At 44.4% G+C, this 27,992-nt stretch overlaps 1 gene segment (V, D, J or C); it reads right to left on the minus strand.

Moving 5' to 3' along the window:
• The window catches only part of LOC139235482 (Ig heavy chain C region-like), a 193,687-nt gene extending 166,711 nt beyond the window's left edge, over positions 1-26,976 (minus strand). The window contains 1 exon segment of the C gene segment in view: positions 26,826-26,976. Coding sequence covers positions 26,826-26,976 — 151 coding nt within the window.
• Between the last annotated feature and the right edge of the window lie 1,016 nt (positions 26,977-27,992).

The following is a 27,992-nucleotide window of genomic DNA, read 5'->3' on the forward strand; positions in this document are numbered from 1 at the left end:
CACAATGCGAGTAGCTTTTGGATTTGTTGTTGAAAGCACCTCGTCACTGGGACTGAGCGCAAACCCGCAGCCCAGCATTGCATTCAGCACAGAATGATCCCACTCAGTCTATTCCCAATTAACACGGTCCACATTAATTCAACAGAAACAACCCAGTGCCCCCAAGTAACTGCTGCCCCGCGTTTAACTTCAGTGAAACACGCAATTCTAAACATTTTAAAATAAAAATGAACCGCATCAAAGCACAACAGAAGTGATTAATTTCAGTAAATCCCCCTCACTCATACACCTCCTTCACCTCGACTCTTCAACTCCCTCTCTAAATACAACTCTTCACCCCAGCTCCTCTTTCACCCATACAATTTCATTTTTACCATCACTTACAGCAATGATCCACACTGGAGGTAAATCTCAGGAGCTTCTGTGTGACGGTGCGATGATCACTGAACAATAAAGCGCAGAGACGGCGGGGAGAGAGGGAGGGGGAGGGGCTGCTCATTATTCTCGATGTGATTAAATCCGCTTTCCCACTGATTACTGCAGACAGACATGGTCACCTTGTAACAGAATGGTCAGTGTGACGTCACTTTTTGAACAAGAGTACACAAGACAATGTGTTATCAATAAATGGTAAAGTTATTAAACACCCCGCAATTGCATTGTAAACAAAATGGAAATAAATTGTTGGAAGTTAATTGGTGAAGATAATTATTTATCTCTGTGCAATTGACTAGCAAACATTAAGAGTGTCATGTTTTGTTTACACACACGCATAAATATATATATATATAGCAAAGAATCTGTGTGTGTCCTTTTCAGTTGTTCTGCTCAACCCGACCATTATTACGATGTAGGTTATAGGACCCTGCGGCAGCCCATCCGGCGGTGCTTGCTGAGTCAGGATATCAAGAGACCGTGCGCTGTTCCTCCTCCCACTGCCTGGGGGAATGGGACAGATATTTAAAGGGACAGGGACTCCCCTTTCTCTGCTTCTTTATAGTTAAAGGGACAGTCCAGTTTATCTTGGGGTGTCGGAGGACTTCACCAACCGAGCTCCCATTGACAGTCGCTCCCTTCTGTACTGTGCAGTGATTGTAAAGCTGTCCATTTCAGTGACTTGAGCATTTCTAAAATGTCTCACTGATTTTGATGATCCAATTGTATAATTTGGAAAGAGTCCATAATTGTGCAGTGTGACGAAGATTTCATTTAAAGGTGGAGTCAAATTTGTTTCAGAATATTCTGTTCCAACCATTCCCCTACCCCCCAAATTTTCGAACTCTGCAATAATGACTGGGAAGGTCCCAAGTTCAATCCTTGATCTGATCTGTTGGTTGACCTCCGCCAAGGCAGCAGATCAGGGGTTATAATTGTCCTCAATACCATTGGGTTAAATAAGAGTAAAAATCAGCCACTGCCCCTGCTCTTCAGACCGATCAAGTGACGTCAACTGGGAAGTGTGTGGATGTAATTTTGGACAGGATTTGAGGCTGTGATGCCTACCACAGTGGGAATCCTGCTGGCACTCACTGTGTCGACTGACGGTGAGGCACGAGAGGTTTTCGAATGTCTGTGGAATTGCACCCAGCCAGATTCAGCACTTTCTGGAGATAATACATCTCAGGCGATGAAAGGAATGTTGATTTTAGAGATTGAGGATGGAGGGTAGAGTCTTGAATAAGGAATTTACAGCTGAGGGGGGACAGGAGAGGACAGGATGTTCTGTAGAATCTGGAATAGTGTGTTCTGAATTTCAATCCTTTACTTAAAGTAACAACGTTTGTAACCACCATTTGCAGGGTATTAGAAGAGGAGGATCTGTAGCTGGGAAACTCAAACCGGACATCACGTCAAGAATTGATAGATTCCCTGGATTGATCAGGATCACCTTATCATCAGCCTTGGTAAAAACACCAATCACAACGGGGAGAAACAGGACACATGTTCTGTGTGTGGATGTACCTTCAACCAATCGTTCAGCCTGTGAGACTCGTGCGCCCACCTGACTCAACACTGTAAATGTGGGGACAGTGGGAATGGATGCTGTTGCACGTGGAAGTGATTCAGTCGCTCATCTCACCAATTGACATTCGAGGCGTTAGATAACAGACATTCTCCTGTGAATATAGAGCTAGGTTATTAGGCTGTGATGTGTTTACTTATTCATCGAGTTGATTCTAATCCTTTGGCAATTATTTGATGTGATTGGTTCAGAGAGAGATACTGTGGGGTGTTGTGGAAAAATATTTCCGAGACTGTATAATATATAAAGAGAGGTTTATTAAATCGGAGACAAAGCTTTGTGAGAAGTGTTAGATACCCCTGTCTCTGAAGCAGCTTCTCAATTTGATATCTCCAGTGAGGTTCTTTTATCTTACAAATTACGTCACTTTACATCACGTGCTTTAGCACTCGTCCTTAAGTCCAATCATCGCATTACAAGGTTTACAAAGCTTTTCATACAATTACTGTCCAAGGCTGAGCTCTAGATATAAACCAGCCTCGCATTGTTACAGGAATTATATACATCCAAGAGGACTAGTTCCCCTTTAATCAACAAAAAAACAAGTGGCAGGCTTTTTGGCACCGGTATAGACAAACATACCCCCACTTATCTCTCCAGTCGTTCATTATCTCACTTTCCTATCTCCATAACTCAAGGTCAGCATACCTTGAAGTTTAACTCTGTTTTTTTGTATAAAGCATATTGCATCAGTATTGTCCCTTACATAATTCATTCAAGGGGAAAATAAAAAGAAATGTTTGGTCCCATATACTAGTCAAGTATATGTCCAAAAATCAGCTCCAACAGGGGCACACACTCAGTCCAGTATCTGAAAGTGATTAAGAGACTGGGTTTTGTGTTTAGTGATCCCGGGCATGTTTCTGACACCTTTGCTCGATACCAAGGCAAGGAGAGGTACTCTGGAAGGTATGAGGAACAGGGAGTAACCAAAGATATGAGACTGAAATAATGTCGAGTTAGAAAGTAGAAAATGCACAAAATGGTGCAGTCGGTAACAGGAAATAACTTAGACCCCTCTTATCTTGGCGACATCAAATATCGACACACTCTGTCATTTAAAATATCAAATTATTAAACTCCAGCCCAGTTATAGGGGTTATTCACATCAGCAGAAACAAATTCCAACCAACACAAGAAACAAGATTCAGTCAGGAAGTCATTAACACCAGCAATAACCGCAGAATCTAACCCCTGCAGTCACTTGTGAACTCGCTGGTGTGTCAGCAGGTTGGATGACTGAGTGAATCACTTCCAACACTCAGGGCAGGTGAACGTCCTCTCCTCAATGTGACTGTGATGATGCATTTCCAGTTTACAACGTTGGGTTCAGTTTTGCACCCGCTGTGCACAGAGTGAGAATAAAATCAATGAGCTGCTGATTCTCTCTGCTGGGCACTGCGTCTTTTGTGCTGGTCCAATAGGGTGAGCCTATGCTGCCCCAATAATGTGAGCCCGGGCTGGCCAGTAGGCTCAGCCTGGGCTGGCCCAAAAGAGTGCAATTGAGTGGCCCAATAGGGTGAGGCCGTGCTGGCCCAAATGTGTCAGCCCGTGCTTGCCCAATTGGATGAGCCCATGCTGGCCCAATAGTAAGATCCTTGGCTGGACCAATGGTGAGTCGGGCTGGCCCAGAGACACCAGGCAACAATCAGCACAAGATGACTCCCTTTCAGGGGCCACTGACCTGGTCACAAACATGTGGTCCAATCAAACTGACAGACAACCTGAAGCCCCGCCCAACCATTGTCCCTGCTGAAAAAGCCACATATGCGCCGCGAGACCCGCCCAGACCAAGATGGCGGCCGCTCAGCCCGCTCTCCCACTCCACCCTGACCATGATGGCGGCCGCTGAGCCCGCTCCCTCCACCCTGACCAGTATGGCGGCCGCTGAGCCTGCTCGCCCCGCCCTGACAAAGATGATGGCCGCAGAGCCCACTCCCCCGGACGCTCATTGACCGTGTCTGTAACCGGTGGGTAAACACCGGGTCTGCAGGCTGTAATTCGGGGCCTGGGGACGAGCCCGGGTGTGTGTGAAGCGGGTGGTGCGGAGTGTTGTCTCTCGGGCCTGGGCCCGCACTCGGGCTGTGAGACCACTCTAACAACCCGGGTTTATTAACCCAGGAAACTATTGGTTCTGCACTTTGTGATTTACAAGCGGCAAGCCCCGCCCCCTCCTAGCCCGAATCATTCCATGCAGGTGGTGCAGAGAAATAGGACTTGGGGAAGGCACTTCGGCTGGGAGACGAATACATTGGGACTGGGGTAAGGCACTTTAGCTGGGTGAGGGATACATTGGGACAGGGGTAAGGCACATCAGCTGGGGGAGGGATACATTGGGACTGGGGTAAGGCACATCGGCTGGGGGAGGGATACATTGGGACTGGGAGTAGGCATGCACTGGGACTGGGTTAAGGCACTGCAACTAGGGCAGGCATGCACTGGGACTGGGTTAAGGCACTCCAACTGGGGGACTGATACACTGGCACTGGAGTGAGGCACTTCATCTGGGGGAGGCATACACTGGGACTGGGGTAAGGCACTTCAACTGGTGGAGGGATACACTTGGACTGGGGTAAGCCACTTCGACTGGGGAGGGATACACTCAGACTGGGGTAAGGCACTTCAACTGGGGGAGGCATATACTGGGACTGATGTAAGGCACTTCAACTGGAGTAGTCATGCACTGCGACTGGGGTAAGGCACTTCAACTGGGGGAGGGATACACTGGGACTGGGGTAAGGCACTTCGGATGATGAGGGATAGACTGGGACTGGGGTAAGGCACTTCAACTGTGGGAGGGATGCACTGGGACTGGAACAAGGCACTTCAACTGGGGGAGGCATACACTGGGACGGGGGTAAGGCACTTCAACTGGGGGAGGCATACACTGAGACTGGGGTAAGGCACGTCGGCTGGGGGAGGCATTCACTTGGACTGGGGTAAAGCACTTCACCTGGGGGAGGCATGAACTGTGACTGGGACAAGGCACTTCGGCTGGGGGAGGCATGCACTGTGACTGGGATCAGGCACTTCGGCTGGGGGAGGCATGCACTCTAACTGGGGTAAGGCACTTCAACTGGGGCAGGGATACACTGGACTGGGGTAAGGCACTTCAACTGAGGGAGGGATACACTGGCACTGGGGTAAGCCACTTCAACTGGGGGATGCTAACACTGGGACTGGAGTAAGACACTTCAACTGGGGAACGCCTAAACTGGGAATGGGCTAAGGCTCTTCAACTGGGGGAAGGATACACTGGGACTGGAATAAGGCACTTCGGTTGGGGGAGGCATGCACAGCGACTGCGGTAAAATACTTTGGCTAATGGAGGCATGCACTCACACTGTGACAAGGCACTTCGGCTGGGGGAGGCATACACTGGGACTGGGGTAAGGCACTTCGGCTGGGAAAGTCATAAACTGCGACTGGATTAAGGCACTTCGGTTGTTGGAGGCATATACTGGGACTGGGACAAAGTAGTTTGGCTGGGAGAGGCATGCACTGGCACGGGTGTAAGGGACTTCGGCTGGCAGAGATGTGCACTCGGACTGGAGTAAGGCACTTCAACTGGTGGAGGCATACACTGGGAATGCGGTTAGGAATTTCAACTGGGAGAGGCATGCACTGGGACTGGGGTAGGCTCTTCAAATGTGGGAGGATACACTGGGAATGGAACAATGCACTTCAAATGGTGGAGGGATACCTGGGACTTGTGTAAGGGTACTTCAACTGTAGAAGGCATGCACTGGGACTGCGGTAAGGCACTTCAACTGGTGGAGGGATACACTGGGACTGGGGTAAGGCACTTTGGCTTGGAGAGGCATTCACTGGGACTGGTTTAAGGCACTTTGCCTGGGGAAGCATATACTGGGACTGGGGTAAGGCACTTCGGCTGGGGGACGCATGTACTGGGACTGGGTTAAGGCATTTCGGCTGGGGGAGGCATATACTGAGACTGGCGTAAGGCACTTCAACTGGGGCAGGGATACACTGGACCGGGGTAAGGCACTTCAACTGAGGGAGGGATACACTGGCACTGGGGTAAGCCACTTCAACTGGGGGATGCTAAAACTGGGACTGGAGTAAGACACTTCAACTGGGGCAGGCATAAACTAGGACTGGGCTAAGGCACTTCAACTGGGGGAGGGATCCACTGGGACTGGGATAAGGCACTTCGGCTGGGGGAGGCATGCACTGGGACTAGGTTAAGGCACTTTGGCTGGGGAAGGCATATACTGGGATTAGGGTAAGGCACTTCGGCTGGGATAGGCGTAAACTGTGACTGGTTTAAGGCACTTCGGTTGTTGGAGGCGTATACTGGGACTGGGACAAGGTACTTCGGCTGGGAGAGGCATGCACTGACACAGGTGTAAGGGACTTCGGCTGGCAGAGATGTGCATTCGGACTGGAGAAAGGCATTTCAACTGGTGGAGGCATACACTGGGACTGTGGTTAGGCATTTCAAATGGGGGAGGCACGCACTGGGACTGGGGTAAGGCACTTCGGCTGGGGGAGGCTTATACTGGTACTGGGGTAAGGCACTTTGGCTGTGGGAGGCATATACTTGGACGGTGGTAAGATACTTCGGCATTGAGGAGAAATGCAATGGGACTAGTGTTGGGCACTTTTGCTGGGTGAGGCATGCACTGGGACTGGAGTAAGGCATTCAGTTGGGGGAGGCATATCTTGGGACTGGGGTAAAGCCCTTCTGCTGGGGGAGGCATGTATTGGGACTGGGGTAAAGCACTTCGGCTGGGGGAGGCATATCTAGGAACTGGGGTAAAGCACTTCGGCTGGGGGAGGCATATCTTGGGACTGGGGTAATGCACTTCGGCTGGGGGAGGCATGTACTGGAACTGGGGTAATGCACTTTGACTGGGGGAGGCATGCACTGGGACTGGGGTAATGCACTTCGGCTGGGGGAGTCATGCACTGGGACAGGGGTAATGCACTTCGGCTGGGGGAGGCATGCATTGGGACTGGGGTAATGCACTTTGGCTGGGGGAGGCATGCACTGGGATGGTGGCAAGGTACTTTGGCTGGCCCTTGCTATCTTATGGGGAGCTCTGTCCTCTGTCGATTCAGGAAGTCAAAGTGGTTTGAGTTACAATTTGCAAAGTCAGTGAGACCTTGGGATGGGTGGTTCCAGTTACACATTCCAGTGAAATCTCAGGGTGTGGCTTATCCTCCAAGGGACCATAGACAAAGGGTGCGGCGTGGCGGCCATTTTGGCAGTACAAACAAGTGTGTTCTTTATTTACCCGCTCCCTCCCTCTGCCCATCTCTCACCTGCTGACGCACCCACTGTGCATGCACAGCTCACACTGCCCGGCTGATTGATGGCAGCTCCCGACCAAAAGGGGGAGTGGGGGCGGGGCTGGAATACCAGGCAGGCGATTGATTCTCCAACCAATCACAGTGTGCGAGAGGTGGGGCTTGCAGCCCCCAGTGGGCTGGGCTGGGTCTGGATCTCGCTCATTGGCTGAAACTCTGCCCCATTGTTAAAGCTGATGTCCTTCAAACTCCAGGAGGAAACGGGACATTTCTGTCGTGGCTTTAAACAGATGGAACTCTGTGGGGTGGAGGAAACATTGCAGCATTTGGTAGTGACATGGATTCATTCAGGCCAGACAGCGGGGATTATTTCAGGAAATAACACAGTGTAGTTGTTTCTGTTGAAACAGATGAAACCCTGTCGTTGTGGAGCAACCACACTTCTCGTATCCTGGTCAATCACGTGTGCAACAAGTGTCGTCATGGAAGTAAAGGATGGTATCAAATTGGAAAAATGGCAGATAATGTTGTGAAGGACAGTGGAAGGCCAGTGGATTGGAAATTTTTAGAAACCTGCAAAGGACGACTAAAAAATTAAAAAGACAGAGAAGATAGCAGATGAGAGCAAACTCGCAAGAAATATAAAAACAGACAGTAAGAGCTTCTACAGGGATATAAAAAAGAAACGAGTATCTAAAGTAAACATTGCTCGCAGAGAAGGGTGAGGGGAACTTTACCAGATTGGTACCAGGGATGAATGACTAGAAACACGAGTTCAGCCTCAGCTGGTGTATTGTGTCCAATTCTGGGCACCACACTATAGGAAGGACGTGAAGTCTTTCAAGATGGTGCAGAAGGAATTTACTGGAAATGCATCAGGGATGGGCGATTACAAATATGTGGAGAGATTGTAGAAGCCAGTGCTGTTCTCATTAGAACAGAAATGATTAAGAGGAGATTTAGTAGATTAGTACCTGCACAAATAATTTCATTTAATGTGGAGAGACCGGAGAAGATGGGATTGTTCTCCTGAAGCAGAAATGGTTAAGTGGAATGTAGTAGATTAGTATCAGGCATGAGAGGCTTCAGTTAATGTTGAGTTGAGGTCGAAGACTAGCCATGCTCTTCCTGAATGGCGGAGCAGGCTTGAGGGGCCGAATGACCTACTCTTGCTCCTAATTGTTATGTCCTTATTTTCTTAAACTGAGACAGTGTGTAGTGCAATATAACTCAGACAGGACCTAGTGTAATATAAACCAGGTCATGAATTTTATTAACCGAGAAATATCTGTTTCAGTAATATTTGATATCGAGACTTATGTAATATAAACAGATATATGGTCAGATATAATTTAAATGAAATATATTCTGGTGCAGAAATAACTGGCACTGGGCCATGTGTAATATAAACAGGGACATGGTCCAGTACAATATAAACTAAGACCAGGTTAAGTACACTAATAACTTAGACAGTTGTGCCCTGCTGAATTTACACTGATCGAGAGAATGCCTCTGTTAAAAGTACAGTCGGACATGTCTTAGTTTTTGTTGCAAAGGAACTTGTCTCTGTTTATGTTACAGTAGGTCCAGTCTCTGTTTATATTACAGTCGACAATATCTCAGTTTATATTACAGTAGACAAGTGCTCAATTTATAATGTTCTGGACAATATCTCTGTTTATATTACACTAGACAATGTCTCAGTTTATATTACACTCGGCAATGTCTAAGTTTATATTACAGTAGACAATGTCTCAGTTTATATTACACTAGACAATATCTCTGTTTATATTATACTAGACAATGTCTCTGTTTGTATTGTACTAGACAATGTCTCTGTTTATATTACACTAGAAAATTTCTCTATTTATATTACGCTGGACAAGGTGCATGTTTACATTGTCCTGGAGAATGTTTCTGTTTATATTACACAAGACAATCTCCCTGTTTACATTACACGAGACAATGTCTGAGTTATTACTGCACCAGACCGTATCGCTGGTATCTTCCACTAGGTCCTGTCTCCGTTAGTACTGTACTAGACTCTGTTTCTGTTAATATTGCACAATGTCCAGCCTCATTCATCATTGCACTTGACCCGGTCACTAGATATATTACAATATGTTCTGCATCTGTTCATATTACACTGAGCCATACCTCAGTTATTACTGTACTGAGCCATGTCTCTGTTTATATTACACAAGGCTCTCTCTATTAGTACTGCATGAGAACACATGTCTCTTTATATTACACTAGGCTCTGTCTCAGTTATCGCTGCACTAGAACCATGCATGTGATTAAATTACAATCAGCCTTGTCTCAGTTTACATTACACGATGCCCTGTCTCAGTTATTATTATTATGGACCGTGCCTATGTTCATGTCGTCTTAGATTAAGTACTGTCTCATTTATTGCTGCACTCGGCTATGTATCTCTCATATTACACGAAATCTTACCTCAGTTAAATTGCACGAGGCAATGTCTATGTTTATAGTACACTGGTCACTCTCAGTTATTAGAATCTATACCATGTCTCTATATATGTTACACTAGGCACTGTTGCAGTTTTTACTATACTAGACGATGTCTCCTCTATATATTGCTCTAGGTGTTGTCTCTGTTATTAATGGATTAGAACATTTCTCTGTTTAAATTTCACGATACGCTTTCTCAATTAGTACTGAACGACACCATGCCTCTACTCAATTAGATGACGGATGATCGGCATCTTAACTCCATCGACCAGCACTGGTTCCGTCACCCGTAATATCCTAACCAAAACAAAATCTACCAATCAATCTCTGGCAGCAATCAGAACATAATGTCTCTGCCTCTTATAGCCTTCCTTTTATGTAGGGATGTGATAGCTTTAATAGTGAGACACTGTTTACACTGACAGGAGTGTCGGTAACCAGGGGGCACAGATTTAAGATCCTTTGCAAAAAAAACAGAAGGGACATGAGGAGATGTTTTAATATAGCAAGTTGTTCTGATCTGAATTGCAGAAGGTATACACTGTCTTTCGTTTTCATAAATAGAGATATAGATGCAAATGCAAGGAATTTATTGCTAAGCATCTGTAAGGCATTGTTTATTGTGAGCGCCACATTTTACGAACGATTGAACGGCCTTGGAAAGGGTGCAGCGGAAATTTACTAGAATAGTACCTTGGATGAAAGACTTCAGTTAAGTGAAAATGCTCGGGGCATTGGGATTGTTGTCATTCGCGCAGAGAAAGCTAAAGTGAGCTTGATAAACATGTTCAAGATCGGGAATGGGTCTGACACTATAAATACGAAGATAATGTTTCATTGGCTGACCGGTCTGTAACCAGAGAACACAGGTTTAAGCAACTTGGCAAAAGAGCCAGAGGCGAAATGAGGAAAAAGAAATACACAACGAGCTGTTATGATCTGGAATACACTACCTGATACGGTGCTGGAAGTAATTCCGGTAATAAGTTTCAAAGGGGAATTGGGTAAATAATTGTATTTGAAAAAATGCAGGGATATTGGGAAACAGCAGGGGAAGTGGGACTAATTGATTAGCTGTTTCAGCTTAGTGTCAGCACAGGCACAACTGGGCTGAATGTGGACGTTATCTACTGTATCATTCTTCAATTCTGTGATTCTATAACTACATCATGTCTAGGTTCATATTACACTAAGACCCGTCTCTGTTTATAAAACACTAGATCCTGCCGCAGTTATTATTGCAATGGACAAGGAATATTTTTAAATCACGCTAGGACCTAAGAATATTAGAACATAAGAAATAGGAGCAGGATTAGGCCATTTGGCTCCTCGAGCCTGCTTTGCCATTTAATCATGTCTGATCTGATCATGGACCCAGCTCCACTTCCCTGCTCGTTCCCCATAACCCTTCATTCCCATATCGCTCTAAGATCTGTCCATCTCCGTCTCACATATATTCAATGACCCAGCCTCCACAGCTCTTTCTGGCACAGAATTCCACAGCTTTACAACCCTCTTAGAGAAGATATTCCTCCTCACCTCAATTTGAACTGGGCAGTCCCTTATTCTGAGAATACGCCCCATAGGTTTAGTATCCCCTATGAGTGGAAATATCCTCTCTGCATGCATCTTGTCGAACCCCCTCATCATCTTATATGTTTCGATAAAAACCCCTCTCATTCTTCTGAATTCCAACAAGTATAGGCCCAACCTGTTCAAACTTTCTTCATAAGACAACCACCGCATCTTCGGAATCAACCTAGTGAACCTGCTCTGAACAGCCTCCAATGCAAGTATATCCCTCCTTAAATGCGGAGACCCAACCTGTAAGCAGTACTCTAGGTTTGGCCTCACCAATACAGTGTACAGTTGCAGCAGGACATCTCTGCTTTTATACTCTATCCCCCTTGCAGTAAAGGCCAACATTCAATGTGCCTTCCTGATTATTGCTGTATCTGCATACTAACTGTTTGCGTTTCATGCACAAGGACCCCCAGGTCCTTCTTTACCGCAGCAATTAGCAATTTTTCTCCATTTAAATTATAATTTACTTTTTTAGTTTATCTGCCAAAGTGTGCCAAATTTTTGCTCACTCACTTAGCCTGTCTATATCATCTTACATATTTTTTTAGTGTCTTCCTCACAATTTGCTTTCCCACCCAACATTTCGTTTTACTCCCCCCACTTGAATGGCCCCCTTACCTCGGTTCTGTGGTCAGTTTACTCATCTACCCTGCAGTCCCTGTCTTGCTAATTGAGGCCCTGGACCCTGTCACATTTAGTACTGCAATAGACCCAGTCTCTCTTTATATTACACTCGACCCTGTTTCTGTTTATATTACACTAGTCCCTGTCTCTGTTTCTATCACTCTACACCTTTCACTGTTAATATTATATTAGACCCTGTCTCAGTTTAATTTGCACAAGGCCCTGTCCCTATTTATATTACTGTATACCCTGTCTAGGTTTATATTACACAAGGCCCTGTCCCTGTTTATTTTACAGTAGACCTTGCCGCTCTTTATATTAAACTCGGCGTTGTCCCTGTTTATATTACACTATACCTTGTCTCTCTTTATATTACACTGGACCCTGTCTATGTTTATATTACACTAGCCCCTATCTCTGTTTATATTACATTACACCCTGTATCCGTTATTCCTGACATAGACCATATCTGAAATATATTATAATATACCCCGTCCCGCTTCATATTGCACCAGACAATGTCTAAAATATTAGTGCACTGGACGCTGTCTCTATTTATTGTACAACAGACCCTGCCTCAGTTATTTCTGTACTTGCCCATGCGTCTGTTACATAGGCAGAAGATTTAAAGAGGAATCGATAGATATTAATATAAATAAAGATGTATGTGTGTGTGGGTGTGAGGATACAATGCTTTTTTGGTTTGAAGTATATGTTTCGTATTGTTAACAGCTATCAACAGCTATGTGCAATTACTAATTATTCTGGTATTGTGTCGGTTATATTGGTGTCGAGACGATGGGTTGAATTTTGTAACAATCTCCCAGAGATGGACTGCGATTGAGGGACAGGATTGAAGGTCAGCGATTCACTGCAGTTTGCACTACTTAGTGGCACTCTGTGTGTTAAAGGTTCCTAATTCACACGTGCGTTGTCCTGTGCCAATTGCTCCCTGTTCTTTAATGTTAAGGATTGTTTTTCCTCCAGTGTTTGCTATTTAGCTGCCACGTGACACATTAATTGTGTCAGACAGAGCTAGGACCGTGACGTCACAGCACTGTCGGATGGGCGGCCGCGTGGTCCTATCATCCACCCGAAAAAATGTCTCAACTGGTTAAGATGTACAACTGAAAAGAGTATGTGTGTCTGTATGTGTGTGTATGTGTGTGTACAAAACACGTCATTCATAATGTATGCATTCTACAAAGATAAATTATAAGCTTCAACCATTGCTTTTCAGCATTTTATTGTATTCAAAATGCAATTGCAGGTCGTTAATACCTTTACCATTTAATGATAACCCATTGTCTTGTCAGCTCTTGTTTAGAAAGTGTTGTCAGACTGACCATTCCTTTACCAAGGTGACCAAGTCTGTCTGCAGTATTCAGTGGGAAAGTGGATTTAGTCACACCGAGGATAATGAGCAGCCACCCACCTGTCTCTGCGCTTTACTGTCCAGTGATCACCTCACCATCACACAGATGCTCCTGAGATTTACCACCAATGTGTAGGTGATGGTAAAAATGAAAATGCACCTATACCTGGCATGAGGTTAGCAAATCTGTAATTATCTAACTTATTGCTTCTCTCATTAAAACAGACCCCGTCGCAGTTTTTACTGGACAAGACCCTCAGTTTATATGCTTGATGTGGTCCACTTCTTTACCAGCAAAGTTGAAGCCAATAGAATAAAAAGGACAGTGGCAGCATGGATATGAAATTGGTTGAGGAATCAGACAGTAGTTTTTTTTGGACTAGGGGAAGGTATACAGTGGTGTTCCGCAGCGACTGGTACTCGGAACTCTGCATCTTTTGATTTATATTCTGACATGGATTTTGGTATATGGGGCACAATTTCAAAATTTTCAGATGACTCAAAGCTTGGAAGCATAGTGAACAGTGAAGAGGATAGTGATGACTGCAAGAGGACATAGATGTGCTGGTGGAATGGATGGACACGTGTCAAATAAAAGGGAAAACATTTTGAAGTGATACATTTTGGTCGGAAGAAGGAGAGGCAAAATAAACGGAAGAGTAGAATTCTAAAGCGCGTGATGAACAGAGCTACCTGGGGATATGTGTTCACAAATTATCGAACGTGGCAGGGCAGGTTGAGAAAGTGGTTTAAAAATCATACGGAATCCTGGGCTTCATTAATAGAGGCATAGAATACAAAAGCAATGATCAACCTGTATAAAACACTGGTTAGTCCGCAACTCAGTATTGTGTCCAAATCTGCACTCCGCACTTTAGGAAGTATGTGAAGTCATTAGAAAGGCTGCATAACAGATTTACGTGTGTTTCCAGGGATAAGGTTCTTCAGTTTTGTGGATAGACTGGAGTGGCTGGGATTGTTCTCCCGAGACCAGAGAAGTTTGAGATGAGATTTGAGAGAAGTGTTCAGAATCATTCCGGGTCTAGACAGAGTAGCTGCCGAGAAACCGTTCCCATCGGCGTAAGTGTCGAGAACAGAGGACACAGATTTAAGATGATTGGAAGGAGCACCAAAGGCGACGTGGGGAAAGTGTTTTAAAGCAGCGAGCGGTTAGGATCTGGAATGCACTGTCTGAAAGGGTGGTGGAGCCAGAGTGAATCATGGCATTGCAAATGGAATTGGATAAGTAGCTGAAGGAAGAAAATTCACAGAGCTGCGGGAAAGGACGTGGGAATAGACGAACTTAAATACTCTTGCAGAGAGCGGCACGGGCTATATGGGCCCAATGGCACTTTTATGTACTGTGACCATTCTATGATTGTATAATACACCGGAGCCTGCTCAGTTATTACTATACTAGACCCTGTTCCTGTTTATATTACGTCATCCATTAAAAAGTCACTCCCTCAACCACCGGCGGACCATCTCTGCAGTGAATAGTATCTACAAGATGCATTGAAGCAACTCGCCAAGACATCTTCGACAGCACTTTTCAAAGCTACGACTTCTTCCGCCTCGAAGGACAAGGGCAGCGGGCTTGTGGGAACATCATCACCTCCACGTAACCCTCCAAATCACACACCATTCTGACTTGGAAATTTATTACGGGTTCCTTCATAATTGTTGGGTCAAATTTGTGGAACCCCCTCCTTAACACTGTGGGAGTACCTTCACCACACGGACTGCAAGCGGTTCACGGTCGCAGTTCAACACCTGATTTTCAAGTCCAATTCGGGTTAGGCATTCAATGTTGGCCTTGCCAGCGACACCCACATGCCAGGCATGAATACAACACTGTCCCTGTATCAATAATTACTGCACTAGGTCCTACCTCAGTTATTACTGCACTAGAACTACTAATATTGTACTATGCCGTGTCTCAGATATTACTGGAATATGCCATGCCTTTGTTCCTATAACTCAGGATCATGTCATTTGGTACACTGATACATACATATCTCGAACTGTGACGTTGTCTTCAGTTTTGTTCAATTAGAGCAGATGTCTTTTATATTAAAGGGAATACATTGCAAAATGAATAAGTCAGTTCTGAAAATTCTGCTGCTGAAATCAGTGGAACATCCCTGAACAGGCTGCTATTCCACTGGATCTCCATTTATTGGAAGATTTAACCCATTGAAACTAAATAAGTTAAAACAGATATTACTGGAATATGCCATGCCTTTGTTCCTATTACACAGGATCATGTCTCAGATTATAATAAACGAGACAAAGACACTGTTTTTATTACACTGGCCCATTCTTTCATGTTAAAAAACTAGGCTATGCCTCTGTTTATATTAAATTAGACCCTGTCTCAGTTATTACTGCACTATACTCTGTAACTCACAGGGCAGGTACAGCATGTGTCAGAAACAGAGTAATGCTAACGCTACAACGTTCCATCAAACACTCCCAGAGCAGATACAGCTCGGGTTAGATACAGAGTAAAGCTCTCTCCACTGTCCCATCAAACATTCCCAGGGCAGATACGGCACGGGTTAGATACAGAGTAAAACTCTATCGACACAGTCCCATTAAACACGCTAAGGGCTGGGACAGCACGGGTTTGATGCAGTGTAAAGATCTCTCTACATTATCCCATCAAAAACTCCCAGATCATTTCAAACACATGTCACATTTTGGATTAAAGCTCCCTCTGCGCACTATCATCAACTTGGTTCGAAGCATTTCAGTAGGGCTCATTTGTTAGATGTTGACATCTTGTTGTGGGGGGGAGGCCAATTATCCATTCTTGAGAGACAAGACGGAAAGTGGAAACAGGGGAGGGAGAGGATACAGGAAATCTCCACTGTCACATTTGTGATGTCACGATATACGGTGACTAGAATCTTTCCCAATTCTGTCCGTGGGGATCATCTTTACTTTATTCTCCTATAATGTAGAGATGCACCAAAAAACAATTGTTGCTGGAATCTGTTGAGAGATTTGCTTTATTCTATCTTTATGTCTATGCTGTGTTGGTGGGGAAACATTTATTCTGTTTCCGTCACTCAATACTCTAATCTGGGACTTCTATTTGCGTGATTATTTACATAAACGACTTACTGGTTCTCATGAAGAGTTCATGACAGCAGAATCGGATCAACAGAGTCAGTTATTGGTTAATTTCAACTCACAACAAGGAATTATTTTAGGAATATTGACAGTTGATACAACATTAATAGAAATATGTCGAACAGTGACGTTTGCTTTCGTTTTGATCAATTAGAACAGATTTGATTTTTATCAAAGGGAATAAATATTAAAATTAATCATTCAGTTCTGAAAATTCTGCTGCCAGGATCAGTGGACCATCTATGAATAGGCTGTTATTCCACTGGATCTCCATTTAGTGGAAGATTTAACCTTTTGAAATTAAACAAGTTAAAATAGTAACCAGAGCAGTGTCATACAATCACTTTAATGTGTGAACTTTTCACATATCGCAACTTTTGTATTTTCAAATTTTGAAATTTAGCAACAGCTTGCATTTATATATCGCCTATCATGACTTCATGTTGTCCCAAAGTGCTTTACAGCCAATGAATGACTTTGGAAGTGTGGTAACTGTTGCAATGTAGGAAATGGGGCAGCCAATTTGTGCACAGCAAAAGACCAGAAAAAGCAATGAAATAATGCTTAGATAATCTATTTTTTAGATGTTGGTTGAGGGTTACATGTTTGACCTAGAAACCCTGGAGAACTCCTCTGCTCTTTAATAGAGTGCCATGAGTCTTTTAAATCCAACTGAGTTGGAAGTTTGGGCCTCAGTTTAATGTCTGCACCGAAAGCTGGCGCATCTGACCGTGCAGCACTACCTTAGTACTGGCACTGGGCATGTCGGCATAGATTTTGTGCTCAGGTCTCTGGAGTGGGTTTAGTATCTGTGACCTTCTGAATCAGAGCCGAGAGCGATCACACTGAGCCGAGGCTTGAACATATCACACATTGTATTTTAAAATTTTGCCATTCACCTCATCGTATCTCAAGTTCAGGGTCTGACACCAGACTGACACCGATTTATTATCAGAGGCCAGTTCTTTTATTTTACCTGGGATGTCATTCCCACACTGGGATTTACAGTTGGTACATATAAAAGTGTCGGCGATTCTGCAAGGAACATCTGGTAGTGCCCGAGGCAGAGGGACTCACGGAACCTGAGTTTTACCCTCTGTGAGCTACACCATCAGAGCAGCTGGAAGCTGGAACTGTTCTCCTCAGAGCCGAGCAGGTTTGGGCCACTTAATAGAAGTGTTCAAAGTAATGGAGAGTTTTGATCGGGTAAATTGGGAGATACTCCATCACTCTCGCCCACCTTCCTCCCACCCTACACCCGTCTCTCCATCCCTCCCTCGCTTCATACCTCCCACTCTCCATACCTCCATCACTCCCTCAATCAATCGCTCCCTACCTGTACCCATCCCTCCCTCCCTCCATCACTCCACCCCTCCCTTGCTCCATTCCTCCCTCCCTCCAGCATTCTCTCAGCCAAGTGATTCCTATTTTCCCTTTGCAGTGTTTCTGCTTGCATCGATGAGGATTCCTCAGCTGGAATATTCTGCACCCAATTCCTTCACCGGGCGTACATATATATTAACAAATAAGTGAGAGAACGATGGCAAATATATATAGTTAACCTCACACCATTTAAAAAACTGGCAAGAAATAATATTGTGACTTTTCCAGAGAGGGAGAGGGCTCGGTAACTGGTACTGGGTAGAAATTCTAGTTAGCGCAGTCAGGATATCTTTCCATTTTATAATTTTTTTTAAAAGGTAACAATAAAAAAAAAATGTTTCAATACATCGTCGACATTTCTGGGCATCACACTTTAGGAAGAATCTGAAGAATTTCGGGAGGGTACAGAAGAAATTTCTTGGAAACACATCAGGGATGGGGGATTAAATTAGGTCGAGAGACTGGATAAGCTGTGGTTGTTCTCCTTGGAGCAGAGAAGGTTAAGAGGTGATTCACGAGATGAGTACCAGGCATGAAGGAGTTCAGTCATTGTGGAGAGACAGGAGAAGATGGGATTCTACTCCTTAGAGGAGAGAAGTAAGAGGAGATTTGATAGACGTGTTTAAAATCATCAAGGGTTTAGATAGAGTAAATAAATATAAACTGTTTCAGGTGTAAGGTGATTGGCAAAAGAATCAGAGGCGATATGTGGACAAACTTACTTATGCAACCACTGGTTAGGATTTGGAGTGTACTCCCTCATAGGGTGGTAGATACAGATTCAAGATTATCTTTCAAAATGAAATTTTATCAATACCTGAAGGAGTAAAATGCAGGGATATAGTGAAAGAGCGGGAGAGTGAGTCTAACTTGATTGCTCTTGGGAAGAGCCGGCTCAGACTCTATGGGCTGAATTGCCACTGTCCGTGCTGTACTAATCTATGGGCCCGAGTTTGGTCAAACCTGAATTCCGCCCAAGTACCGTTGAAAGGACTGCTAAGATCCTCACGGTGCAGTGTGGAAGTTTGGTGGAAAAATGGGAAAAATAATGCCCAGTGGAAAAAAATTGGCCTTACACACCGATTACAGGCAGCAGCGGGCCGTGGTTCGGATTCTGGCTGGTAAATGCGATCCTTGGCAAAGAAATGCCGACGATAGAATCCAGCCCATGGAGGGGGCAACGGGAAAAAGCATTTCAACAAATGAAATGGAAACTATTACAAATCGTTCAGAGGACCAACAAAATGGCAAAAAAATAAATGAAGAAAGCAAGTGCACTAACCTTTTCTTGCAAGTCTCCATACTTACCGTTCATGTAAACATAGAAACTTAGACATAGAAACATAGAAAATATATGCAGGAGTAGGCCATTCGGCCCTTCTAGCCTGCACCGCCATTCAATGAGTTCATGGCTGAACATTCAACTTCAGTACCCCATTCCTGTTTCTCGCCATACCCCTTGATCCCCCTAGTAGTAAGGACCTCATCTAACTCCTTTTTGAATATATTTAGTGAATTGGCCTCAACAACTTTTTGTGGTAGAGAATTCCACAGGTTCACCACTCTCTGGGTGAAGAAGTTCCTCCGCATCTCCGTCCTAAATGGCTTACCCCTTATCCTTAGACTGTGACCTCTGGTTCTGGACTTCCCCAACATTGGGAACATTCTTCCTGCATCTAACCTGTCTAACCCCGTCAGAATTTTATATGTTTCTATGAGGTCCCCTCTCATTCTTCTGAACTCCAGTGAATACAAGCCCAGTTGATCCAGTCTTTCTTGATAGGTCAGTCCCGCCATCCCGGGAATCAGTCTGGTGAACCTTCGCTGCACTACCTCAATAGCAAGAATGACCTTCCTCAGGTTAGGAGACCAAAACTGTACACAATACTCCAGGTGTGGCCTCACCAATGCCCTGTACAACTGTAGCAACACCTCCCTGCCCCTGTACTCAAATCCCCTTGCTATGAAGGCCAACATGCCATTTGCTTTCTTAACCGCCTGCTGCACCTGCATGCCAACCTTCAATGACTGATGTACCATGACACCCAAGTCTCTTTGCACCTCCCCTTTTCCTAATCTGTCACCATTCAGATAATAGTCTGTCTCTCTGTTTTTACCACCAAAGTGGATAACCTCACATTTATCCACATTATACTTCATCTGCCATGCATCTGCCCACTCACCTAACCTATCCAAGTCGCTCTGCAGCCTCACAGCATCCTCCTGGCAGCTCACACTGCCACCCAACTTAGGTAAGAAATACCTACACGCACCAGTCTCTTCTGCTGCCAGAAGGGAGGACTGGCTGGACCAATCTCGGGAGGGAGAGGGCGGGAAGTGTTTTGTCGGAGTTGCGACCTCACCAAAATCGATCGGAGAGGAGAGCATGCAAAATACAGGGAGAGCGTGGAGAAAACGCGGTGGCAGCTGGCAATACGTCCAACAAATTCGGGTCCTGTGATTCTGTGAAAATGTTTCCACGTGCAGCAGGGGCATTAAACAGAGGGCACAGCTATTACTGCACAAAACCATGTCTCAGTTTCTCGGCACTGTCTCTGTTTATATTGTATTAAGCCCTGTCTCTGTTTAAATTACACTAGACACTGTCTCTGTTTATATTACACTGGGCCCTGCCGTCTCTTTATATTACACACGACCCTGTCTCTGTTTATATTCCACTGGGTCCTGTCTCTGTTTATGTTACACTAGACCCTGTCTCTCTTTATATTACACGAGACCATGTCAATGTTGATATTACACTACAACCTGTCTCTGTTTATATTACACTAGAATCTGTCTCTGTTTATATAACACTAGTCCCTGACACTGTTTACTTTACACTGCAAGCTCTCTCTTTTTATATTATACTGGACCCTGTCACTGTTTATATTACATTAGACCCTGTCTCTGTTTATATTGCACTAGATCCTGTCTCTGTTTATATTAGATTGGGCCCTGTCTCTGTTTATATTACACAAGACCTTGTCTCTCTTTATATTACACAAGACCATGTCAATGTTGATATTACACTACAACATGTCTCTGTTTATATTTTACTGGACCCTGTTTCTGTTTATATTACACTGGACTTTGTCTCTATTTATATAACACTAGTCCCTGTCACTGTTTATTTTACACTGCAAGCTGTCTTTGTTTATATTATACTGGACCCTGTCACTGCTTATATTACATTAGACCCTGTCTCTGGTTATAATACATGAGATTCTGTTTCTGTTTATACTACACCAGACACTGTCTCTGTTTATATTACACTAGACCCTGTCTCTCTTTATATTACACTAGACGATGTCTCTGTTTATATTACACTAGACCCTGTCCCTTTTTATATTACCCTATATCCTGTCCCTGTTTATATTACACTAGACCTTGTCCCTGTTTATATTACACTAGACCTTGTCCCTGTTTATATTATACTCGACCCTGTCTCTGTTTATATTACATTAGACATTGCCCCTGTTTATATTACACTATCCCTATCTCTGTTTATATTACACTAGACCCTGTCTCTGCTTATATTACACGGGGTCATGTATTCATTGCACTGCACAAGACAACGTCTGTTTGTGTCAGCCGAGGCTCAGTGTATCTCACTTTCCCCTCAGTCTAAGTTAGTTTTGCTATAAACTCACAATCCAGAGACTTGAGCGCAAAGTCCAGACACATCACTCCTGGTGCCAGTATTGAGTGATTGCATCACTGTCGAAGTTGCCGACTTTGGGTTGAGAAGTTAACCCGAGGCCACATCTGCCCCTCAGATCGACTTAAAAGGTCCCATGGCATGATTGTGCAGAAGAGCGGGTGATTTTTCCCCAGTGTCCGGTTCAATAACTTCCACTCAACAAACAATACTGAGAAAAGCGATTAGCTTCGCATTGATCACTTGCAGTTTGTGGGATCTTGCTGCCATGTTTCTCACATTACAACAGTGACGAAACATCAAGGAATTTCATTGTCGGCAAAGCGCTTTGGGACGTGCTCAGGTGGTGAAAGGGGCTGTGTAAATGCAAGTCTTTCTTTCTTATTGATGGGTGCATTTTCTTTTGAATAATCTTCAAATGATGCATTTCCACGCCGAGGAAGGAGTAATATCAGCACATGGACAGCAACACACACATCAATGTGTTCCGCACACATCAGCATGATCCTCACACACATCAATGTTCATTGCATACATAAATGTGTTCCACACACACATCAATGTGTTCCATACACAGACACCAATTTGTTCCACACACACACATCAATGTACTCCACACACATCAATGTGCTCCACACATATATCAATGTGCTCCACACACACACATATCAATGTGCTCCACACACATCTGAATGTGCTCCACACACACACATATGAATGTGCTCCACACACACATCAATGTGCTCCACACACACACATATCAATGTGCTCCACACACATCTGAATGTGCTCCACACACACACATATGAATGTGCTCCACACACACATCAATGTGCTCCACACACACACATATCAATGTGCTCCACACACACATCAATGCGCTCCACACAGATACATCAATGTATTACACACACACACATAAATGTGCTCCACAAACACATCAATGTGCTCCACACACAATAAATGGTGTTAAAATGTTGGTAATTAACAAAAGCGAAAGTCCAGTTATTCAAGGGGCAGTCAAGGAATGAGTTGAGGCTAGCTCATTGAATGTATTCAAGTCACAGATAGATAGATTTTTAACCAATAAGGGAATTAAGGGTTACCGGGAGCGGGCGGGTAAATGGAGCTGAGTCCACGGTCAGATCAGCCATGATCTTGTTGAATGGCGGAGCAGGCTCGAGGGGATAGATGGCCTACTCCTGTTCTTAATTCTTATGTTCTTATGTTCTTATGTATTAAATAAATTATTTTGCGCTGGGTGAGCGAGAGGTGTTAATCAGGATGTCCAAATAAGTCCCTTCCCTTCCTCATATTGTAGCATATAATCTTAGTAGCTCACTGTGCAGAAATAGGCCATTTGGCCCATCGCATCCTTACTGGACCTCTACTGGAATAACCGAAATCTAATTATGATGGTCCGCTCTTTCTGCATAGCTTGGTATCGTACTTGCTTCAGACAATTTTTCCACCGTCCTCTTGAAAGATGTTCTGATGAAGGGTCATCGACCTGAAACGTTAACTCTGTTTCTCTCTCCTGCCTGGCCCACTGAGACTTCCAGCCTTTTCTATTTTTGTTTTAATCCTTAAAACATGTAGCGGCCTTTGTCTCAAAGAGTGCCTCACGCGCATAAACTCTCTCCTCTTTGCCCCAGACTTAACAAATCTCCTCTCTGCCTTTCTCTCTCAGACATCACCTAACTCACACAACCTCTCTCCTCTCTCTGAAGCGTTAAGTCTGTTTCTCTCTCCACAGATGCTGCCTCACCAGCTAAGATTTAAAGTGTTTTGTGTTTTTATTTTGTCACTTAAAAGATGTAGTGGCCTTTGCCTCAGAGAACACCTAACGAACTCTAACTCTCCCCGATCTCTCCCTCTCTATCTCTCAGACAGCATCTAAATTACCTAAAACCTACTATTTTCCAATAGCACTGTTTGGGGTAAATTCATTTTTATCTCCCCTCTTTTATCCCAGTGATCACATTCAGTCCATCTCGCTCGTTAGTGAACGTGTTAAACCCCCAAAAAAGTTCTTCGGTTTTAATCGTTAACGTGAGAATGGAGGTGAATGCAATGTTGAGATGAAGGGCAATCTGTGCTGTGGGTCTTGGTGCTGTCAGGGTGAGGCCTCCCTCACAGACCGGAAGCCTGTTCATGGTGATAACATCAAACTGACGCTATTTCAGTCTCAGGCATCACAACTTCCTGTTTCTGTGCTGCCGGCTCCAAACCGCACATCTCACTTCTGAGCAGTAAATAAACGCAGGGGTCGCAACCTGGTGGAAAAATCTGACAAGGAGACCTATATCTGGCCAGGGAGTCGGTGCAGAGCCACGCATTGCGGTGACATTTGCAAATGAGGCTGTTGTTCAGAGTGTCCATTCTGGAAATGACTAGCGGTGTGTGTGGATCAGTCACTGAGCTCCCTCTGCTCTCTGAAGCCGGGAGCTGGTCACTCACTCCCTTTCATTTGATATGGTGATGTTTTTCTTTACGCAGCGATTTGTTGTGAAATGGAACACACTGCCTGGAAGCAGATTCAGTAATAACTCTTGAATGGGAATTGGACAGATACATGAAGAGAGAACATCACAGGGCTATGGGGAAAGAGCAGGGGAGGGGGACTAATTGGATTGCTCTTTCAAAGAGCCGGCACAGGCACGATGGGCTGAATGGACTCTTTCCGTGCTGTATCATTCTGTGATTCTACTTCTCAGCTTTTATCTCCCACCATCTCGTTTCTCCTCTTTTTACGTCACTTTCTCTCTTTCTCAGTCTTTCTGGGCTTCATACATTAAAGTTTAGACTACAGAAGTGGGCCGAATACTGCAGCTGGGGCCGAACCTGCGATTTATAAACCTTTAGCAATAACGTCCTTGCTTTAGATTGGAAATAGGGGGCAAAATAATCTGGTATGTTCTCCCAGTGGAGTTTCTGTCCCTTCTGGAGAAGGTACTGAACCGATTGCTTTAACACAAGAAACTTCCTTTGTTGCGGTTACACTAAGAGCCCTGGGAGTCATTTTCTTCATCACGCTCGGGCGGTAACCCTGTCGCAGGATCCATTACCTGTAATAAGAACATAAGAACATAAGAAATAGGAGCAGTTGTACGTCAAAATGCCCCTCGAGTCTGCTGCATCATTTAATACCAAGGGTCTGCAGGTTTTCTCAAGGCCTCAAAGGGGCTCACATCAACTTTCAGCTTTCAGTCCTCTTCCACCCTTTTATTTTTACACCAGACCTCGCTTCTGTTGTGATCTCTTCCCGATGTTATTCTTAAACCAGATCCCATTTCTTCTCTTGTAACACCACACTCCCCGCCTCTATTAGACAGGAATATTGGAACACGAGGAGAATGGTCTGCCTCTCGATCCTGTATCTATAGCCAATTACATAAGAACGTAAGAAAACGTAGTAGGACAAGTGCATGCGGCCCCTCAAGACTGCTCCGCCATTTAATACAATCATAGCTGATTCAATCAGGGACTCAGCTCCACTACCCTCCCCGCTCTCCATAACCCCTTATTACCTTATCAGTTAAGAAACTGTCTATCCGGTCTTAAATTTATACAGTGACCCAGCTTCCACAGTTCTCTGAGATAGCGAATTCAACAGATTTACAGCCCTCTGAGAGAAAAAAATCCTCCTCATCTCAGTTTTAAATGAGCGGCCACTTATTATAAAATTATAGAATCATAGAAACATAGAAAATAGGAGCAGGAGTAGGCATTTGGCCCCTTTGAGCCTGCACAACCATTCAATAAGTTCATGGCTGATCATTCTCCTCAGTATCACGTTCCTGCTTTCTCTCCATACCCCTTGATCCCTTCAGCAGTATGGGACATACCTAACTTTCCCTTGAATATATCCAATGAACTGGCATCAGCAACTCTCTATGGTCGAGAATTCCACATGTTAACAACTCTCTGAGTGAAGAAGCTTATCCTCATTTCAGTCCTAAATGGCTTACCACTTATCCGTAACTTTTGTCCCCTGTTTCTGGACTTCACCAACATCGGTAACATTCTTCCTGCATCCAACCTGTGCAGTCCCGTCAGAATTTTACATGTTTCTATGAGATCCCCTCTCATCCTTCGAAACTCCAGTGAAACAGGCTCAGTCGACCCAGTCTCTCCTCATATGTCAGTGCTGTCAACCCGGGAATCAGTCTGGTGAACCTTCGCTGCACTCCCTCAATAGCAAAAACGTCCTTCCTCAGATTAGGAGAACAAAACTAAACACAATATTCCAGGTGAGGCCTCACCAAGGCTCTGTACAACTCCGGTAAGACCTCCCTGCGCCTATACACAAATCCTCTAGCTATAAAGGCCAACATACCATTTGCCTTCTTCACCGCCTGCTGTGCCTGCATGCAAACTTTCAATAACAGACGTACCATGGCACGCAGGTCTCGTTGCAACTCCCGTTTTCCTGATCCCCTGCCATTCAGATGATATTCTGCCTTCGTGTTTTTGACACCAAAGTGGATAACCTCACATTTATCCACATTATACTGCATCTGCCATGCACTTTCCCACTCACCTAAACAGACCTAGTCACCCTGCCGCCTCTTAGCATCCTCCTCACAGTTCAAACCGCCACCCACCTTCGTGTCATCAGCAAACTTGGAGATAATACACTCAATTCCTTCATCTAAATCATTGATGTATATTGTAAATTGTTGGGGTCCCAGCACTGAGCCCTACAGCACCCCACTAGTCATTGCCTGCTATTCTGAAAAAGACCCGTTTATGCTGAAACTCTGCTTCTTGTCTGCCAAACAGTTCTCTATCCACGACAGTACATTACCCCCCAATACCATGCGCTTTAATTTTGCGTCACAATCTCTTGTGTGGGACCTTGTCAAAAGCCTTTTGAAATTCCAAATACACCACATACACTGGTTCTCCCTTGTCTACTCTGTTGTTACATCCTCAAAAGATTCTAGAAAATTTGTCAAGCATGATTTACCTTTCCTAAATCCATGCTGACTTGGACCGATCCTGACACTGCTTTCCAAATGCGCTGCTATTGCATCTTTAATGATTGATTCCAACATTTTCTCCACTACTGATGTCATGCTAACCGGTCCATAATTACCCGTTTTCTCTCACCCTCCTTTGTTAAAAAGTAGTATTTCATTAGCTACACTCCAGTCCATAGGAATTGATCCAAAGTCGATAGACTTTTGGAAAATGATCACCAATGCACCCACTATTTCTAAGGCCACTTCCTTAAGTACTCCGGGATGCAGACTATCAGGCCCCGGGGACTTATCGGCCTTCAACACCATCAATTTCACGAACAATGTCCAGGCTAATAACGATTTCCTCCAGTTCCTCCTTCTCACTAGACCCTCGTTCCCGCAATATTTCATGAAGGTTATTTGTGTCTTCCTTCTTGAAGACAGAACCAAAGCATTTGTTCAACTGGTCTGCCATTTCTTTGTTCCCCATTATAAATTCACTTGAATCTGACTGCAAGGGATCTACTTTTGTCTTAACTAATCTTTTTCTCTTCACCTATCGATAGAAGCTTTTGCATTCAGTTTTCAGTTCTGACAGAAAACCCTAGTTCTCGTTCTAGTCTCCCCTATTAGTGGAAACATCCTCTCTGCATCCACTATGTAAAGCTCCCCATAATCTTATATGTTTCGATAAGATCACCTCTCATTCTTCTCAACTCCAATGAGTTGAGGCCCAACCTTCTCAACCTTTCCTCATAATCAACCCCTCATCTCCGGAATCAACCTTGTGAACCTTCTCTGAACTGCCTCCAAAGCAAGTTCATCCAGTCGTAAATATGGAAAACAAAACTGCACAAAGTATTCCAGGTGTGACCTCACCAATACCCTGTACAACTGTAGCAAGATTTCCCTGCTTTAATACTCCATCTCCTTTGCGCCAAAGGCCAATATTCTATTGGCCTTCCTGATTACTTGCTCTACTTGCATACTAATATTTTGTGTTTCTTGCACAAGTGCCCCCAGGTCCCGCTGTACTGCGGCAATTTTGCAATTTTTCTCCATTTAAATAATAACTTGATCTTTGATTTTTTTTCTGCCAAACTAGAACTAAAGGGCAAAATCTTAAAATAAGGGGCAGCCCATTTAAAACTGAGATGAGGAGGAATTTCTTCCCTCAGATGGCTGTAAATCTGTGGAATTCGCTGCCTCAGAGAGCTGTGGAATCCGGATCATTGAATGAATGTAAGACAGAAATATACAGTTTCTAAAACGATAAGGGGATAAGGGGTTATGGGGAGCGGACAGGGAAGTGGACCTCAGTCCATGATCGCATCAGCCATGATCTTTTCAATGGCGGAGCAGGCTCGAGTGGCCGTAAGAAAATAAGAAATAGAAGCATGAGCAATCTATTTGACCCCTCGAGTCTGCTCCACCATTTAATAAGATCATGGCTGATCTGCTGCTGGGCTCAGTTTCACTTCCCTGCCCGCT

The sequence above is a fragment of the Pristiophorus japonicus genome, chromosome 23, assembly GCF_044704955.1.
Source record: "Pristiophorus japonicus isolate sPriJap1 chromosome 23, sPriJap1.hap1, whole genome shotgun sequence".
Classification (NCBI taxonomy): Eukaryota; Metazoa; Chordata; class Chondrichthyes; family Pristiophoridae; genus Pristiophorus; species Pristiophorus japonicus.